The sequence below is a fragment of the Chiloscyllium punctatum genome, chromosome 2 (assembly GCF_047496795.1).
Source record: "Chiloscyllium punctatum isolate Juve2018m chromosome 2, sChiPun1.3, whole genome shotgun sequence".
Classification (NCBI taxonomy): domain Eukaryota; kingdom Metazoa; phylum Chordata; class Chondrichthyes; order Orectolobiformes; family Hemiscylliidae; genus Chiloscyllium; species Chiloscyllium punctatum.
Window position 1 is genome coordinate 20,020,434 of NC_092740.1, and position 18,292 is coordinate 20,038,725.

The 18,292-nt window shown below is 44.2% G+C and overlaps 1 protein-coding gene across 6 annotated transcripts in view; it reads left to right on the forward strand.

Annotated features, from left to right (window-relative positions):
* Nucleotides 1-1,210: 1,210 nt before the first annotated feature.
* The window catches only part of galntl6 (polypeptide N-acetylgalactosaminyltransferase like 6), a 1,318,845-nt gene continuing 1,301,763 nt past the window's right edge, over nt 1,211-18,292 (forward strand). For 2 of the 6 annotated variants that reach the window (XM_072591721.1, XM_072591727.1), the window contains exons 1-2: nt 2,117-2,443; nt 2,637-2,924. In XM_072591721.1, the coding sequence (XP_072447822.1) occupies nt 2,790-2,924 (135 nt within the window). In that variant the 5' untranslated portion in view covers nt 2,117-2,443; nt 2,637-2,789. Of the gene's footprint in view, nt 1,317-1,382; nt 1,442-1,570; nt 1,841-2,116; nt 2,444-2,636; nt 2,925-18,292 lie in introns of those variants that run through there. The other 4 variants (XM_072591724.1, XM_072591725.1, XM_072591722.1 and 1 more) reach the window with 4 other exon arrangements.

An 18,292-nucleotide genomic window follows, 5' to 3' on the forward strand; every position in this document is an offset into this window, starting at 1 on the left:
AGTGGAGTCACAAGTAGACAGGGTGGTGAAGGTGGTTGTTGCACGCTTGCCTTGATTGGTCAGTGCATTGAGTATAGAGGTTGGGACATCATGTTGCAACTGTACAGGACATTGATTAAGCTACTTTCATAAAACTGCACTCAATTCTGGTCACCCTGCTAAAGGAAGGATGCTGTTAAACTTGAAAGGATGTGGAAAAGATTTACAAGGATGTTGGAGGGTTTGAGCTATAGGGAGAGGCTGAAGAAGCTGGGGTTGTTTTCACTGGAGTATTGGAGGCTGAGGAGTGATCTTTCAGAGGTTTATAAAATCATGAGGACCGTGCATAGGGTGGATAGCCAAGGTGTCTTTCCAGGGTGGTAGAATCTAAAACTACAGGGTGGCGCGTGTATGGAATGAGCTGCCAGAAGAAGGGGTTAGAGCGATATGGGCCAAATGCTGGCAAATGGGATTATATCAGTTTAGGATATCTGGTTTAGAATGGACAAGATGGACTAAAGGGTCCATTTCTGTGCTATATGACAGTAAATACAGTGATTATCCATTGATTCTGGGGGGTTTAGGTGAATAGATCTTTAAAATGGAGCAGAAAATAATGTTAAAAAAGGCAAATGGTATTGCACCCTTTACATCTACAGGACTGCAGTACTGGGATACAGAAGTTAGACAAAACCCTGGTTAGATCCCACTTGGAGCACTGACAGCAGACTCGGGCACCCCACTTTAGAAAGAGTTTATTAGCCTTGAGGAAAGCACAATATATTGAAGGCTGAAGTAGACAGATTTCTAGTCATAAGCAGAAAAGGCAAGAAAATGGAGTTGAGAATGATCAGATCAGCCATGAGTTAATTGAATACAGAGGAGACCTGATGGGTCAAATAGTGGACTTCTGCTCCCAAGTCTTCTGATCTTATCCCCAAAATGTTTCTGCTGTTCTCCTTGGAATCTTCTGCCACAAACAAATTCTGAGTTGAGCAGTTGCTTTGGGGAATCTTAGGCAATGTTCAAACCACTGATTTGACATTTAAAGACAAAACTTGCAAAATAAATTGCAAAGAGGCTGATGCTCAATAAATGAATAGATCTGCCTCTCTTTGCAAAAGTGCCGACTGCATGCATCTTCAGAGCAGTGATCCAGCAGGGTTTCTGCGTGGGTTTGGCTCCATCGTGGAGTGGAAGATGTAACTACAACGTTGGAGACTGTGGAGTACCTGGGGATTAGGAAGCGCGGGACGCTCATCTCTCTCTGTCTGTCTGTCTCTAAATGGGCTACATGTCCTTTCTCAAACTCCACTTGTCTGTGTGACTGCGATCAGGTGAGAAGCACCGGTTTTGCTCAACTCAAAGAAGCATGCATATTGTTTTAACAAGAGTGCAGAGAGAGAGATACATAGCACCTGGTACGCCGCAGGGAGATGGCTCGAGCGAGAGTTCAGCGGAGGTCAGGTTGATGCAACAGGGCTGGGGGGGGGAAGCTGTATATTTACAAACAATCGAATAATTTTGCATTTTATGTTTGTTGGAGGAGGGGTTGGGCAGAGGGAGAAATTGCAAATAAAAGGTGAAAGACTAAGCTGAAAAGCTCAGCACAGCCAAAGTGTCCCAGTTCAAACCAAGTCCTAACCTTTCCCCTGATAAATACTCAGCGGGAACTCCAAGAACAAGGAAGCAACCAGCGAATTCTCTCCCTCTTTTTCCGGAGATAAAATCTATATTCTTTTCAGATGCAAATGGCTGGGGGATTGTTTTAGAGGTGGACAGCGTTTCCCTGCGTCAGACCCTGGGATGGTCCTAAAGGTGTTTTGGAAAGACCACAGGGCCGCTCTGAATGATGCGAGCTGTAAGTAGCCAGTACTCAGTCACTACATTATCCTCAACGCCGCTGGAAAGCGGAGAGAGATGCACACCGGCTCGGCTCGGACTGTTTCAGCTATATTTAGGTACCTTCTCTTCATCCACACGTGCTTCCTTTTCTTTGGGGGCGGGTGTGGTTGGATGGACATATAAGCGAGAGACAGAGCAGACGGGGGGGGGGGGGCATCTCAGGAGGATTGCTCGGTGGTCAAGTGAGCAGCGTACGAGTGCCAATCGCTGGGCAAACCTGGAGCCTCCTGCTTTAGCGATCAGCAGCGGAAGGACTGTGTGCTTATCAGGGACAGAATTAGAACCCCCCTCCTCTCTCTCTCACACACACACACACACACCAGTGAAGGAGGGGTCAGGTCTGGGGAGTGGACAAAGTCACTTTGTCAAAACTGCCTTGAATGAGGAATTTTCATTGCGGCGGAAATATTGGTGTGTGGACTGCGCTGCCAGGTAAAGGGGCTGTGAGTCCACATTGGAGGAAAGAGAGGGGAATAAAGTCGTGAGTTCAATTTCCTGCCTCGCCCCATCCGTTCAACTCTCCTTCAGCCTGTAATCCGAATTCAGTTGGCAGATAGAGGTGTGTGCAACACTTGTCGAGCTGTTGTTTCGATTTCCAGTGGTTTGCAATAAGGAGTGTGTGCAGTTGTATATTCTGCAAAGTTGGGCATTAACCGTTTCGGTGTCTTGTCAGTTCCCCCACTCGCAAATGTTTGGTTTGCATCCCTCTAACGTTCCCAGTTTCTTAAGATTTGTTTTTTTTCTTATTGCAGGCTCTGAGGTTTTGACTCGCCGGAGGTTTCCTCTTTGCCTGCTGTGTTCATTCGTGCAGACTCCAGCCCCTCTCTCTCTCAGCTGCTGAAGAGTTTTCGCTGGGAGATAGTGTGGAAGGCAGGAGAGAAAAAAAAGTTGCCCACGTCGCTGGCATGAAGCGAAAGCAGAAGCGATTCTTGCAGATGATCGGCCTGTTCATCGCGGCTCTGGTTTTCTTGCCCAATGTTGGAATCTGGTCCCTTTACAAGGAGAAGCATTTGGAAAAATCCACGGAGGCGGGAGGTCAGGTAAATGTCTAGGGGTTTGGTGGTAAGGTCGGAGGAGGGGGCAGTGTGATTAGAAAACGTGATGAGGTGACAGGAACATCTCAGGGTGAATTGGATAATCTAACCAGCATCAGGGACTGCCAACCCAGCCTTACTTAGAACCCCGTACCTTCTCCTTCTGAAGGGTGGGACTCCCACCCCCTCATCCCTCTCTTTTACTCACTCACTCACTCTCATACACACAAACTGTCCCCATTCAGACAAACTCTGCTCAATTCCTTGAATATAGCACTCCTCGTTTTGTTCTTGCACCGTGAGTTGAAGTTTGCTCCCCATGAGAGAACCTGTGCATGCCATTGGGATTTGTATTGGAGGATATTCAAGTGAAATAATCTCCTATTTTAGTGCTTGGTATGGCAAGAGTCAAATCTCGGCTCTTTGGCAAATTTTACATTGCCCATGTACAAAAAAGAAGTGTTAAATATTAAACCTAGTAATTAATGTGTCCTTTTCAGTTTTTGTCTGTACACACTGAGTTGAGATTTTTTTAAAGTTCCGACTCTAAGCATAAGATGCTTCTTTGTTTGAACTGAAGACACAATTGGATCCTAGTGGTGCTGAACATTACTTAAGTTGGGAGGCTAATTAATCTTTCTTTTGAGGTAGAGTTTCTCTCACTCCAGTTGATATTTGCTCAGGAGAATTAACACATCAAATTAACACCTTTTTTGTTAATGCCTTCAGTGTTTCAGCAGCTAGAGCAAAAGCAGGATATTCCAACTTCTGAGGTTCTGGTCACCAAACAGCTTTGGAAACGCTTGCTTTTTATTGAGGATCATGATCGTTACCATTGCAGGCTTGAGGGAATGCATTTTGCAGAATTGATAGATGTGGCTTGCAGTGTTGAGTGAATCTGCCACATGTTCTCCCAGGTTGGAGTTGAGAAGTCGCGTCTCACTGATTTGTAAAGAACTGGGTTACACGAGAATCTTGGTATACTTTCAATGGCGATACTCATAGTTGTCAGGAGCAAGGAGTGAGGCGCCAAGTAAATGTGCCAGTTAGGATTGACCCACCGATGTGCAGTAACACTTTTTTAAGCTAATTATTTTTCTCTCTGTGCTGCTTGTGTGAAGCAGTGTTGGTACTTGTGAATAATGTCAGCAACAGGTACTCTCAGGCTGTGCCTGCTTCTATGCAGTGTCAGACTCTCTGCTTCATCCTCAGAACAAGCCCAATTCTTAATGTCAGACTTCTCTCCTGTACTCCTTTTCCATTCAAACCTCGCTGCCTCTCAATCTGAATATTCAAATCTCTCTCTGCCTTTACCCACCCTGAATCTGCAGCCTTCAGAATGTACCTCTTTTTTTTTGTTTTTTCTCATCTATTGAGAAATGAGTGATTGCCCTGTGGGGTAGTTATATTACTGTGAAGGATTAAAAACTCAAAGGAAAATTCAGTGAAATGCAATTTGCTATTGATGATGCACTCCGACCATCCCCTATCCCAGCACCAACTGATTCCAGAAGGTCTCAAAAGAACACTGAATACTTGTCCATTTCTAGTCTCTTGAACAGCCCAGGTTTTTGTAGACTGCTGAAGGCACAGATGTCAAAAGGTTAAGCTCTAGAATTCCCTCCTTAAACCATCATGCCATACTCTCTGCCTCCTGAGCCATTCATTAAAATCTACCTCCGATGGTCTTTGCTAAATGTCTGTGCATCTCCCTGTGTCAATCTTTGTCTGCTAGCCCTCCTGAGTGTCAGGTTAGAATGTTGAATACACAACTTTTACAAATATCAAATCTTGTTGCTAATTTGTGCAAGTTATGCTTTTGTTTTATGTTCGTTTGGCGCTGAGTAAAGCTGTGCAAGTTAATTCCTTATAGAATGAGATAATACCAAAGGAGTGAATTGCTGTATTTGTGCTGACTCTGTTGGAAAGAGCTATCCATTTTACTCCTACAATGCTATGAATTCTTTTAACTAAATATCACTTCCCCTTTTAACATTGCTAATGGATCTGCTTTCACTAGTCAATAAGACAGCTCATCACCACCTCAAGAGCCATTGAGGACAGGCAAAAAGTGTTTGCTTTGGTCATGTCTATATCTATGTACAAATTTAAATTACAGTCAAACAGCGCATCCCAAACCACAGAATGTTTGACTGTAGGTTTTAAAAAAGGAACCTACCACATCTCCACTTTGGCTCTTCTACCAATTATCTTCAATCGTTGTTCTTTGGTTACCAACTCAATGGAAATAGTTACTTCATTCATCAAATTTTTTCATGATTTTGAAAGTCCCTGTCATACCTCCTCTTCACCATCTCTATTTTACAGAAGGCGACCTACAACTTTTCCAGTTCCCTCCATGTTAACTAAAACCCCTGAGCTCTTCTACCATACGAATAAGCCCTAATCAGTGCTATCTGTTATCCCAAAGAATTGGACTTTGTTGAAAAATTAACATTATACTGATTATGGAGTGCAGATAACCAAGCTGGAGGTTGGTTTATTGTGAAATTGGGTTCACTAGAACGGGTCGCTCTTACCAGGTAGACAGACCATTAAAAAGCAAAGGGACTGTTCATGAAGTGAATGCCTTCATATCTCTGACTCCAGTCCATTCTGCTTGGTTGACCCTTGAGATCCTCTGAAGTGCCACAGCAATGCTCAGTTGTCCAAACATTTGGCAGTATTCATTTAAATGCAGTGTCACTTCCTAGCCTGGTGGAAAATAATAGTTGCTTTCACGGGCTGTAATAATTGCGACTCATGAAGAGATTTTCAGATTAAGGAAGTAAACATGTTGAATGTTTGAATTCAAATCTGGTTTAACAAGCACAATAATCAGTTGCTGCTGATGTAATGTACTGATTTGTTGTAAAGAAATTTGCAAAGGCATCATTGAACGTTGGACAGCATAAGTAAATGTTAGAACAGTTGAGCTTGGTCTGATGTAGGTTTTAAGTGCAGCCTTGAAGGATGAGAGCGAATGGTTGGGAGGTTTAGGGAAGGAATTCTCAACCTTTACAATGAATGGCTGCTAATGCAGGTACAGGATCTCCTGTCTGACACCCTCAGGAGACTTCCAATATTTTCAGATCTCTAATCGGGGTGGCTTGAGGTGGAGGCAGTTTGGATCACGCTGGGTTTGTTGGGGTCAAGGGTTACTTGGAATGTGGCATAATGTGGTGTGTGAGGTGGGAAACCTGGTAACTAGTCTGCCCCGTCTAAACAGGGTCTGTCTAGACAGGTTTTACTGTATTAAGAAAAACTATTTCAATGTTTAGTTTTTGGACACTAGTTTTGGCTGGCCAGGTTTGAGGTACTTGCCCTGTAGCAGAAGAAATAAATACCATAGGCTGTAATTGTAGTTACATAATGGAGAATGATGTATAAGCAGAATAGCAAGAAATACATGTCACCAATGGAACACGGGACATTTTTTCGAGGATTATTTACTTGGCTAATAGTCTAGATGATTTCTAAAGGGCAGTAGACTGACCAGCCATGAGTGTGTACCTACCAGAGGAGCTATTCCACTGACCTGACCTTGCTAACTGGGTAAAGCATGTAGGTACAAAATTGCTGGGAATCTGATGTATGTATTCCACTGCTGTCTGTCTTTGTTCATTCAAATTTTTTTGCACTGATTATTTTTGTGTTAAGTGATTTCAATAATTAAGCAGGAATTGATATTTAAAATCAAATTTGGATCATTTGAATTAAGTAACGCTGAATTTTGAGGGAATACATTGTATAAAGCTGGTGATTTGAGTGGTGACCTCCAGTGCTGAATTATAGCCTTTCTATACTGAGATAACAAATTTTTAATAGCTTTGCCATTTATTATGCATCAAATATGCACTGTTTCAGATTAGGCCAATTTTATTCCCCTCAAATTCCAAGTTAATTCAGAATACATCTGTGTTCAGTTTCAACTTGCACTACTCAACTGGAGAATCTATACATTTTTCTGACTTGCCACAGGATGGCTGGATCGTCACAAACTGATGTAAATGCTGGAACATGTAGAATGAGATGAAGGAGTGGCTGGGTGAATTCTGATCAGAGTTTATATATGCAAGTGACTTGTGTTTGTGTCTGAATACCTTCAAATCTTTGGTTGACAATTATCAGTATTTGAACCTTTTAATTTCAGATGTGGTGATTCTTTTGAGATGTGTTCAGTCTTATTTCTCTTGTAGAGGGGCATTGTCACAGTGGTACCCAAATACCTCCCAGGGACAGGCAGTTGGTAAACAGCTTTGAGTTCCCCTCTGTTTGTTTCTTTTTTTAATATAGACGAAAGAATCATGAGTGGGCAGGGTAAGGCTCTCCCAGATCCAGAAAACTTTAGTTTTGCTTCTACTTAGTTAAGTAGGTTTTCCATGGAGCTGAAAGTTTGAGTTCTTTGCACTAGAGTGAAGTCTTAGAGGTTTCCGCTTCAAAAAATCTGCTCCTTTTTTTGATTTTTGTTTTGTTTCTACTAGACTGGAGACAGAGGCAGCATGTGAGACTAAACAGCTGCTGAATTGCCTTTGTCAGGGGTGTGTTTATAGGATGCTGCCTATGTTGGAACAGTTGATGATTACTAGTTACATAATGAATTATCTTAAGTGTTTCATTAAAGTTCTGCCAATTTTTCTTTCTATTTTAATTGTGTTGGAAGAATAACGTGTGCCTTGATTTTAAAGCTTAGTGGTGGACCAGTCAAATCATATCACAGTACCTTACACTTGCCTTTCATTAAAATAGTCTAGACTATTTCTATAACATCCTTTTGGATCTATGGTCTGGTCCATAACAGGAGAATATGAGCCCTAACAGATCAACAAAATACTCAGGACTGACTTAATAGAGGATATTAAAATTTATGAAGGGATTTGATAAGGTGAATGGACTGAAGGGGACTGTACATATGGGGTTTGTTCGAAACTGGTGGTTAATGCTAGTGTCAAATTCTGCTCTAAAGGAATTCGAAGAGAAATCTCTCTATCCAGAGGTAGCTAGAACATGAAGTTTACTACCACATGGAGTGTTTTGAGATGATTCAGCATAGATGCATATCAGGGAATGTAAATAAGAGTTTAAAAGTATGGAAGGATATGCTGTAAAGACTTGTATGGGGCAGAACACCAATGTAGACTAGTTGAGACCAAAGGCTTGTGTCTGTGCTATAATCCTGGGAAATGTTTGGCAGCAGTATAGATGCATTGGAGGGCTCTCATGTAACCCCGGAAGAGGGGCAGGCAGTCAGCCCTAACGACCCCCTCCACGGCCCGCTGCCTGGACCTGTTGATGGCCAGTTTGGCCAGGCCCAGGACCAGACCCATGAGGAGGTCCTCGGACCTGCCCTCCCTCCTCCGTACCAGGTGTCCGAAGATCAGGAGCGTGGGACTGAAGTGCAGCCAGAAACAGAGGAGAAGGTTTTTAAGAAAATCAAAAAGGGAGTGCAAATGCCCACACCCAATATATACATGGTCCACGGACTCCACAGCGCCACAGAACAAGCAGTTGGGCTGGGAGTCCGTGAACCACCGCAATCTGCGGTTGCAGGGGACTGCTGCGTGCAGCACCCTCCACCCCAGATCCCCGAGAGAAAGGGGGAGGACTCCCGCGTAGAGAGCCCTCCACTGGGGATCCCCACCGCCCGGTGGCAAGTGGGCATGCCAAGGCGTGTCTGGACGGTGGATGAGGGAGAAGAGGTGGACGGTGTGCAGCAGCAGTCGATACAGGGCCTTCCTTTTTATATCCCTTAAGGGGACAAAATTAAAATTCCGGAGGCGGCTCAGGTTGTGGGGCACAGGCTCCCGCGGGAAGTACGGGACCTTGGGGCCAATGTGAAATTCCGTCCGGGCTGGGGTGAGCGCAGACGGGATCCCACCGCACATCTGAGCGTCCTCCAACTGGTGCACTACGTCGGGTCCGAGCACCGCCGTTTTAAGGCGTCGGATGGCGGTGGCCACGTACCGGACGTCTACCGCTGCCCTGCTCGCTGTGTCCTGCGGCAGCGTCCAGCCCAGGCCCCCGGCACCCAGCACGTCCCCGACCCTGGTCGCCCTCGCCGCCACGGCCCTCCCCTCCGACAGCCACTCGAACCCGCGAGTACGGAGGTGCGGATTCCTGAGCAACGGCTCCCTGACGACAGCTGCTACTCCAGCCAGAGGGTAGGCGCGACGTGATTCGACCATGTTCCAGACAGTGATCAGGTCCTGGTAAAAGACAGGCAGCGCCTTGAGGGCGACCTCCAAACCGTCACGGTCGATGAACAAGAGCTGCGTGTCGTAGTTGAGGTTACGCACCTGGCGGAAAAAATACGTCGCCAGGGCGCACCACCTAGGAGGGGGCTCGACGTAAAGGTATCGCCGCAAGGTCTGAAGGCGGAACGTCGCGACCTGGGTGCAGACGCACACCAGCGACTGACCGCCCTCCTCAATAGGGAGACTCAGAACCTGCGCGGCGACCCAGTGCATCTTTTTGTCCCAGAAGAAGTCGACAAACGTTCTCTGGATGTCAGTGACAAAGCCAGGAGGAGGGACCAAAGTGACCAGCCGGTACCACAGCATGGCGGCCACCAGCTGGTTTATGACCAGCACTCGACTCCTGTAAGATAGCACTCTGAGCAGTCCTGTCCAGCGGCCTAGGCGAGCCAAGACTTTGGCCTCCAGCTCCTGCCAGTTGGCCGGCCAGGATTCCTCAGCCGGGCTGAGGTAGACCCCCAGGTAGAGGAGATGGGTGGTACTCCAGCTGAACCCCTGTAACTCCTCCGGCAGAGAGTCCACCCGCCACGGACCGACCAGTAGTCCGGAACATTTGGCCCAGTTGATCCTGGCGGAAGACGCCGCCGAGTACACGGCCACAGCTTCCTTCTATTTTTTTTTCCTTTTTTTTATTTTCTTTTCTTTTTCTTTTCTTTCTTTTTTTTTCTTTCTTTTTATCAAAGGGCAACTCACTCTTTATTTATTTTTTTTCTCCAGTTTTTTTTTCCTTTTGTTTTAAAATCTAACCCCCACACTACCGCCTAAGTGCGGTAGTGCTTATTTTTATTGCCCAGCACCCATGGTGTGTGTGTGTGTGCAGGTGTGAAACACAGTGAAGGACACAAAGTGCACGAATCTTTATTCAATTTCCACCACCAGGAAGATAGGAAAACACCCGAGTGGCCAGTGACAAGCACTGCCCTTCATATCAAAGGGCAATGCTGTGTGATCAAAACAGTGGAGGGGAGGGTGGGGACTAAATCAAAATAGAGTTGGACGACAGCTTCCTTCTATATTGAACTCTGCTTGTAAAATACTTAATTCAAAATCAAAGATGGCAACAGAGTAGGGATTCTGTGCAAGAGATCGCCCACTCCCTCCTCTTTCTTTTTTGTTTTTTTTGTTTTCTCTTTTTTTTCTTTTTTCCTTTGTTCTTTCTTACTTTTCAACTTACCTCTGACAGTGAGTCCCCATTGTCTGCTGAGGTGAGGCCCAGTGTAACCTTGAGGCAGGTTTTGAGGCCTGGGATGCGGTTTGGAGATGAGGCTGGCCAGGTGCTGGTTGGAATGGGGTGGAAGGACTACAATCCTGAACTTTATTATTTTCCAATTTATTCCTATGTTTTTGTATCTAATGCTGGACTTTTTTTTTCTTTATTTTTCTAACTTAAGAATCTGTACCTGGGTGAAAACTTTTTTTGGTCCCCAAGATCGTGTTTCAGGTGGTGACTTGTAAACTTTCTGCTATAATAGTGAGGACTTGTGACAATATAGCAAATGATAATACCATAGACTCACTCTCTCATGGGAGCGTTTTATGGTCTGGCAGGCCTATGGTGACTTTACTTTTCACCAGGGGAGGTTAGTGGATTAGAATCTGGTGCCTTATCGAAAATTAGGCTCCTAATCACCAAAAGAGCTGCTGGTCCACAAGCTGTCAGCAGAATTATTCTTTGCTTTTCATCTGCCAAATGTTAATTGTCTATAAAAAATCAATAGCACATTTTTATTTCCCCCATCCTGGGCCCAGTAGGATTGAACAAGTCAAGCTTCCCAGATAACAACATGATGCTAGAAATGTTTACCCTAACTAAAAGGTGACTGTTTGGAGCAAATATCTTCAGGAGCATGCTTTTCTCATTGCCACTGAAATAACTGCAGAGGCCAGTACCCTGTCACCAAGTCACCCTTTATTTACACATGGCATCTTTGACATTAATCCAGCTTCCTCCGAGCCTGCTCTGAATGAACAGAATGTCTAACATGTCTGTTTTTATGTCATCCAAGGCTCCCTGACTGAGGCTATTAATTTGGTCTAATCAGGGAACTCATGAGGTCCCAGAAGAAAGTAAGGACTGCAGATGCTGGAGGTCAGAGTTGAGTGTGGTGCTGGAAAAGCACAGCCGGTCAGGCAGCATCCGAGGAGCGGGAGAATCGACATTTTGGGTAAAAGCCCTTCATAAGTCATTCCTGATGAAGGGCTTTTGCCTGAAACTTCCTGACATGCTGTGCTTCTCCAGCACCACACTCTCAACTCATGAGGTCAACTTGATTGATCTTTATTGTGGATCTGAAATTACATTTAGGCCAAACCAGGTAATGGAGTGATTGTAGCAATATGATAACTCTTAACTCTCTCTGAGCAATTAGGGATGGGTATTAAGTGGTGGCCGAGCCCGTGACTCCCTCTTCCCTTGAATGATTCAAAAAAAACTTGCCTCCTTGTCATACAGGGATAAACAAAGTACTCTGACCAGAATGACTCATAAGAAAGAACCAAACATTCTAATTTCGAATGTAATCATGCAGAACACTGTATGAACCTGAACAGTAACTGCTGAAGAGCCCAGAGGGATTGTCAGAATGGCGACATGCTGCTCATTGAGCTTGAGTTTTGCTTCCGATGTTGTTAAGCATGGGGAGCTGGAAGCACTTTTTTTTTTCATTGAATCTTGCATCGAAATGGTTGGTTATTACCAGAGCAATCTTCAGATTGGGACCACTTACACTGACTAGCATATACTGTTGTGACTGAGAGGGCTTCCCTCCAGTATGAAGTAAGTATACAGGCAGCATCCCACAAATGTGATATGGCTGTGTCTCCCCTGGACAGTGTAGCAGCTGGTGTCAATTTAGCTCGTGTAGTTTTGAACCCATGTGCTGGATTCTCATTGTTAAGGGATAGCTGTTGTCTATGTTTCATTATACTGCCTCCAGTTCAGCAGATGTGCACTCAGCAATGAATTGCACTTAAATAGTGCCTTTTTAAACTGATAAGTTTGCTTTACCTTACAAGAGTGTTATCTGAAAATTATTCATTTTATACTTATTCAAAATTATACTGTGCCCTTGTAGGATTATTAAGATGAATGACTAAGAACTTAATCAAAGAGATGAGATTGAATGAATATCTCAACATAGAAAAATACAGTGGTAGGAATAGGCCATTCAGTCCTATAGGCCTGTTGTATCATTCAATATGATCATGGCCAATTCTTTATCTCAGTGCTGTTTCCTGCTTTCTTCCCATATCCCTCGATGCCTTTAATATCTAAAATGTATCTTTTTTTTTTGGTGAACATAGTCAGTGATTTAAGCTTGCAGCTTTCTGTGGGAGAGAATTCTGCAGGTTCACGATCACACTCTTTTTTTTCCCCTTTCAATCCTAAATGGCTTAATCCCTACATGTACACACTCACTCACACATCCCAGCATACCGCCTCTTCAATAATACTCCTTTTCTATTACTTATATCGAAGTGACCAACTCCTCACGTAGCCACATTATACGACATCTGCCACGTATTTGCCCACTCACACATCTGGACCAAAACACTTGAAAGTCATAAAGGAAGGCTGGCTATGGAAGAATTGAAGTTGTCAAATGTGGCTCTAATAAGAGTGGATGATAGTTTACAGTGCTCAGTGATGCCTAGTTTGAGTTCTGCTAGGGCCACTCGGCTCCTGACCTTCTTACAGCCTTGGTTCAAATTTGGATAAAAGAGCTGAATTCCAGAAATGACAGCCCTTGACATCCAGGCACCATTTGACCATGTGTGGCATCAAAGAGCCCTAGCAAAACTAGACTCGACGAGTAACAGAGGGCAAACCCTCTGCTAGTTGAAGTCATACGTAGCACAAAGGAAGATGGCTTGTGGTTATTGGGAGGTTATTTGGAAGTGGCCTGGGGTGGCTCAGTGGTTAGCACTGCTGCTTCACAGCGCCAGGGACCCGGGTTCGATTCCACCCTCTGGTGGCTGTGTGCAGTTTGCATGTTCTCCCCGTGCCTGCGTGGGTTTCCTCCCACGGTCTAAAGATGTGCAGGTTAGGTGAATTGGCCATTCTAAATTGCCCATAGTGTTCAGGGTGTGTAGGTTAGGTGCATCATTTAGGGGAATGGGTCTGGATGGGTTATTCTTCAGAGGGTTGGTGTGGACTTGTTGGGCTGAAGGGCCTGTTTCTGCAGGGATTCTAATTCAGTTGTCTCTGCTCCAGGACATCTCTGCAGGAGTCCCTCAGGGTAGTGTCCTAGGCCCAACTATCTTCAGCTGCTTCATCAATGACCTTCGTCCCATCATAAGGTCAGAAGTGGGGATGTTTTCTGATGATTGCACAATATTCAGTGCCATTTGCGACTCTTCAGATATGGAAACCGACCATGTTCAAATACAGCCAGATCTGGACAATATCCAGGCTTGGACTGACAAGTGGTAAGTAACGTTTGTGTGCCACAAATGCCAGGCATTGACCGTCACCAATAAGAGACAAACTAACCACCAACCCCTGACATTCAATGGTGTTCCCATCACTGAATCCTCCACTATTAATATCCTAGAGATCACCATTGATCTCAACTCAACTGGGCTCACAAGCACAGTGGCTACAAGAACAGGTCAGAGAGGCTTGGAAGACACACCTGACTCTCCAAAGCCTGTGCACCATCTACAAGGCACAAGTCTGGAGTTTGATGGAATACTTCCCACTTGTCTGGATGAGTGCAGCTCCAACAACACTCTAGAAGCTTGACTCCATCCAGGACACAGCAGCCTGCTTAATTGGCACAACATCCACACGCATCCACTCTATCCACTAACTCTCAGTAACAGTAGTTGTTACTACCTACAACTGCAGAAATTCACCAAAGATACTCAAAAGTACCTTCCAAACCCATGACCACATCCATCTAGAAGGACAACAGAAGCAGATATATGGGAACACCAACATCTGCAAGTTCCTTTCCAAGCCAAACACCATCCTGTCTTGGGGGTATTGCTGTTGCTTTACTGTGTCAGGGTCAAACTCCAGGAATTCACTGCCAAACGGTATTGGGGTAGCTCACCACCACCTTTTCGGGGGCAATAAATGTTGGATAGCTAGCAATGCCCACGTCCTCGGAGTGAATTTTAAAAAAAAAATAGATTTGCTGAGGTGAGTATAAATGTGGGTGCCATTACAAATTGACAATTTCCATATTAAAATCAATTCTAGGTTCCAGGGAAATGCATACAGGGTGACCATTCGTTGGATCTTGTCTGTGCACAGTTCCCCCGGGGTCACTTCCTTCCTTTCTACTGTCCTCTATAAAAGTGTTAAGTCCTTGCTTTGGCATGGTTTCGGAGTTACTGAGTGCTTTTGGTTATCTTGTCCATCTCGGCTAGTGCTATTAACTGAGCGAGTAGACCCCAGACTCCAATCTGGCCTGATAGATCATCATTTATTTAATGAGGTGATCTTTCACTGAAACAGAAGCACACAATGCTGCAGATCTGGTTTTATCAGTAAATCACAAGTGTTTTGCTGAAAAGAAGATAAAATGTACTCCAATATTAGAGAAGGAAATTTTCTATCATGTTTTATGGAGTTGACCTATCTTCCAGTTCTGAGCATTGAGGGTCTAATAGTGTCTGCCTTGAGCATTCACACAATTGCGATTAGATTTTCCCTGATTCAGGGGAATAACCCCTTTTAGGGTTTAACCAAATATCTGGTTGAGCACTTCCAAACTACAATTCTTACACTGAAGTAATCTATTTTGTAACTTTTTAGAACTGTTTGGACTCTGAGAAACAGTTTTGTGCATTCACTTTCAATTGGGACTTCTGTAAACTGAAACCATAAGTCTTCCTCTTAATGATTTCCTGAAGCAAACCATTCTGTTTTTTTACCTTTGTTGTGAAAGTAGGTGAATGCTACTCAATGTTTATTCTGTCTGCTCCAAAATAAATTCCCATTAGCATGTCAAGAAAGCTCTCGCTCTCTCTCTCGCATACGTTAGTTATTAAAACCCCTTCTACATGCAGTCCAAAACCGTCCAATCTAAAATATATGTAAATCACTCCCTCATATCATGATGCATATGATTATTGTATAGCATCTGCCAGTGTTGGTAGATATTTTGGATTGGGAAGGTTGACTGGGGTTAGTGGTGTGTGAAATGTGGTTCCCTTCATTGTTTATGGATCTGGAATCGTACTACTCACACTCAGTTGCTGCTCCAATTGAAAATGTTTTGATATCAACAGCAATGAGAAATTGGTTGAATTTTATTTTTCCTCCTTTTTTAAAATGCAGGCATAAAGAACCCACTTGAAGTGTCCCTTCCCACCAATGTCGGTATCCCCAGTGGCCTCTGAGCTCTCCCTAAGCACTGGATTAAAGTCACTGACCTACTGGGGTGCCTCAATTATCTGCAGTGCATGAAGTTGCTGTGGTATTGGGCTTGAAGTGTTCAATCAATCTGATTCATTTTTACAGCATTGTACTGCAATTGACCTACAAGTTTCACGAGAGAGGTTGATGTGTAGGAGGTCAATTTAGTTCAACACACAAGAACTAAATTCAGGGATGCGAATGATCGTTACCACTTTGTTTGCAGAAATGGTGAGGCTTTAATTGCAGGGTAATGGAAAATACATTAATAATCATGTATTTTAATATTAATTAGGCCATTAACTGCCATTGAAACTGTTGTGCTTCCTCATCGAAAATGACTTTGAGAGAGATCATCTGAGGCAGTCTCACTGTCCTCATCCCCCGCCCCCGGCACTCTGCAAATATTGGCTCAACAATCTTTCCGTTCTTTGCACAGGGAGAGTTACTCTCGTCATGTTTTCCCAAAAGGTGTTAATCCAGTTGGGATCATGTTCCCATTAGAATACTGAATGATGGAAAATTGTTCCTGATTCATATTGACGTGTTTGAATTCCTACAGTGTCTAGTTTTCGGAGTATGGCCACAGACTAACTTGATTTTTTTTTCCCCACTCTCTCTCTAAATAATTGAATACTCTGGTAATTCAAATTGAAGTGGGGATTCAGTGCTAAAAAACATGTGGCATTATCAGATCACTTGAATTGAGCAATTCTGAATCAAGAGAAGCAAAATGCACCATGACAGAACCCAAACAACGATTGTGGCTTGGTGCACTGATATCAATTTGCTCTCCCTGCTGTTTTAATGGAAACATTAACTCAAACAGATTGTTTTAATAAAGACATCAATGGGGAGAGGAATTCGATACAAGTGCATTAAGTGGTTGACTGCAGCATCAACTGTCCTGGATATTCTGTAGTGTCCGACAGATCCTGTTCCCGATTTTGTTAAATTGCTCGCATGGAAGAAGGTATAGGGATGATGAAGAAAGCTTTTTTTCTCTTATAATGCCACATCTTGGCGAGTAGAGTTGATTTGCAGTTTGTAAGTTTGCACAGAAATTGTTGAGCCTTGTCTCCCCTTTTTGTTAATTCCATCACTTCAGCATGACTTGATCTTCCTTTTCTCCCTCACACTTTCTGCGTCCCGTTCCCCCCCCCCCCCCCCCCAACCCAAGCAGGGGTGGCATGATGGCTCAGTGGTTAGTGCTGCTGTCTCTCAGCACCAGGGACCTGGGTTCGATTCCACTCTGTACAGGAGTTGAGAGGTCATATTGTGGCTGTACATGACACTGGTTAGGCCACTATTGGCATAGTGCATCAATTCTGGTTGTCTTCCTATCGGAAAGATGATGTGAAACGTAAAAGGGTTCAGAAAAGATTTACAAGAATGTTACCAGGATTGGAGGATTTGAGATATCCGGAGAGGCTGAACAAGCTGGGGCTGTTTTTTCCTGGAATGTTGGAGGCTGAGGGGTGACCTTATAGAGATTTACATAATCATGAGGGTATGGATAGGATAAATAGACAAAGTTCTTTTCTTTTCCCTGGGGTGGGGGAGTTCAGAACTAGAGGGTTAGGGTGAGAGGGGCAAGATCTAAAAGAAACCCAAGGGGCAACTTTTTCACACACGAGGTGGTACATGTGTGCAATGAGCTGCCAGAGAAAGTTGGGGAGGCTGGTACAATTGCAACATTTAAAACCCATTTGGATGGGTATGCCTTTATGTGGAGCCACAGAAAATGGGGGAGATACTAAATGAATATTTTGCACCAGTATTTACTGTGGAAAAGGATATGGAAGATATAGACTGTAGGGAAATAGATGGTGACATCTTGCAAAATGTCCAGACTACAGAGGAGAAAGTGCTGGATGTCTTGAAACAGTTAAAGGTGGATAAATCCCCAGAACCTGATCAGGTGTACCCGAGAACTCTGTGGGAAGCTAGAGAAGTGATTGCTGGGCCTCTTGCTGAGATATTTGTATCATCGATAGTCACAGGTGAGGTGCCGGAAGACTGGAGGTTGGCAAACGTGCCACTGTTTAAGAAGGGTGGTAAAGAAAAGCCAGGGAACTATAGACCAGTGAGCCTGACCTCGGTGGTGGGCAAGTTGTTAAAGGGAATCCCGAGAGATAGGATGCGCATGTATTTGGAATGGCAAGGACTGATTCGGGATAGTCAACGTGGCTTTGTGCATGGGAAATCATGTCTCACAAACTTGATTGAGTTTTCTGAAGAGGTAACAAAGAAGATTGAGGGCAGAGCAGTAGATATATATATATATCTTCAGTAAGGCGTTCGACAAGGTTCCCCATGGAGACAGATTAGCAAGGTTAGATCTCATGGAACACAGGGAGAACTAGCCATTTGGGTACAGAACTGGCTCAAAGGTAGAAGACAGAGGGTGGTGGTGGAGGGTTGTTTTTCAGACTGGAGACCTGTGACCATTGGAATGCCACAAGGAACAGTGCTGGGTCCTCTACTTTGTCATTTACATAAATGATTTGGATGCAAGCATAAGAGGTACAGTTAGTAAGTTTGCAGATGACGTCAAAATTGGAGGTGGAGTGGACAGCAAAAAGGGTTATCTCCAATTACAACAGGATCTGGACTAGATGGGCCAATGGGCTCAGAAGTGGCAGATGGAGATTAGTTCAGATATGTGAGGTGCTGCATTTTGGGAAAGCAAATCTTAGCAGGGCTTATACACTTAATGGTAAGGTCCAAGGGAGTGTTGCTGAACAAAGAGC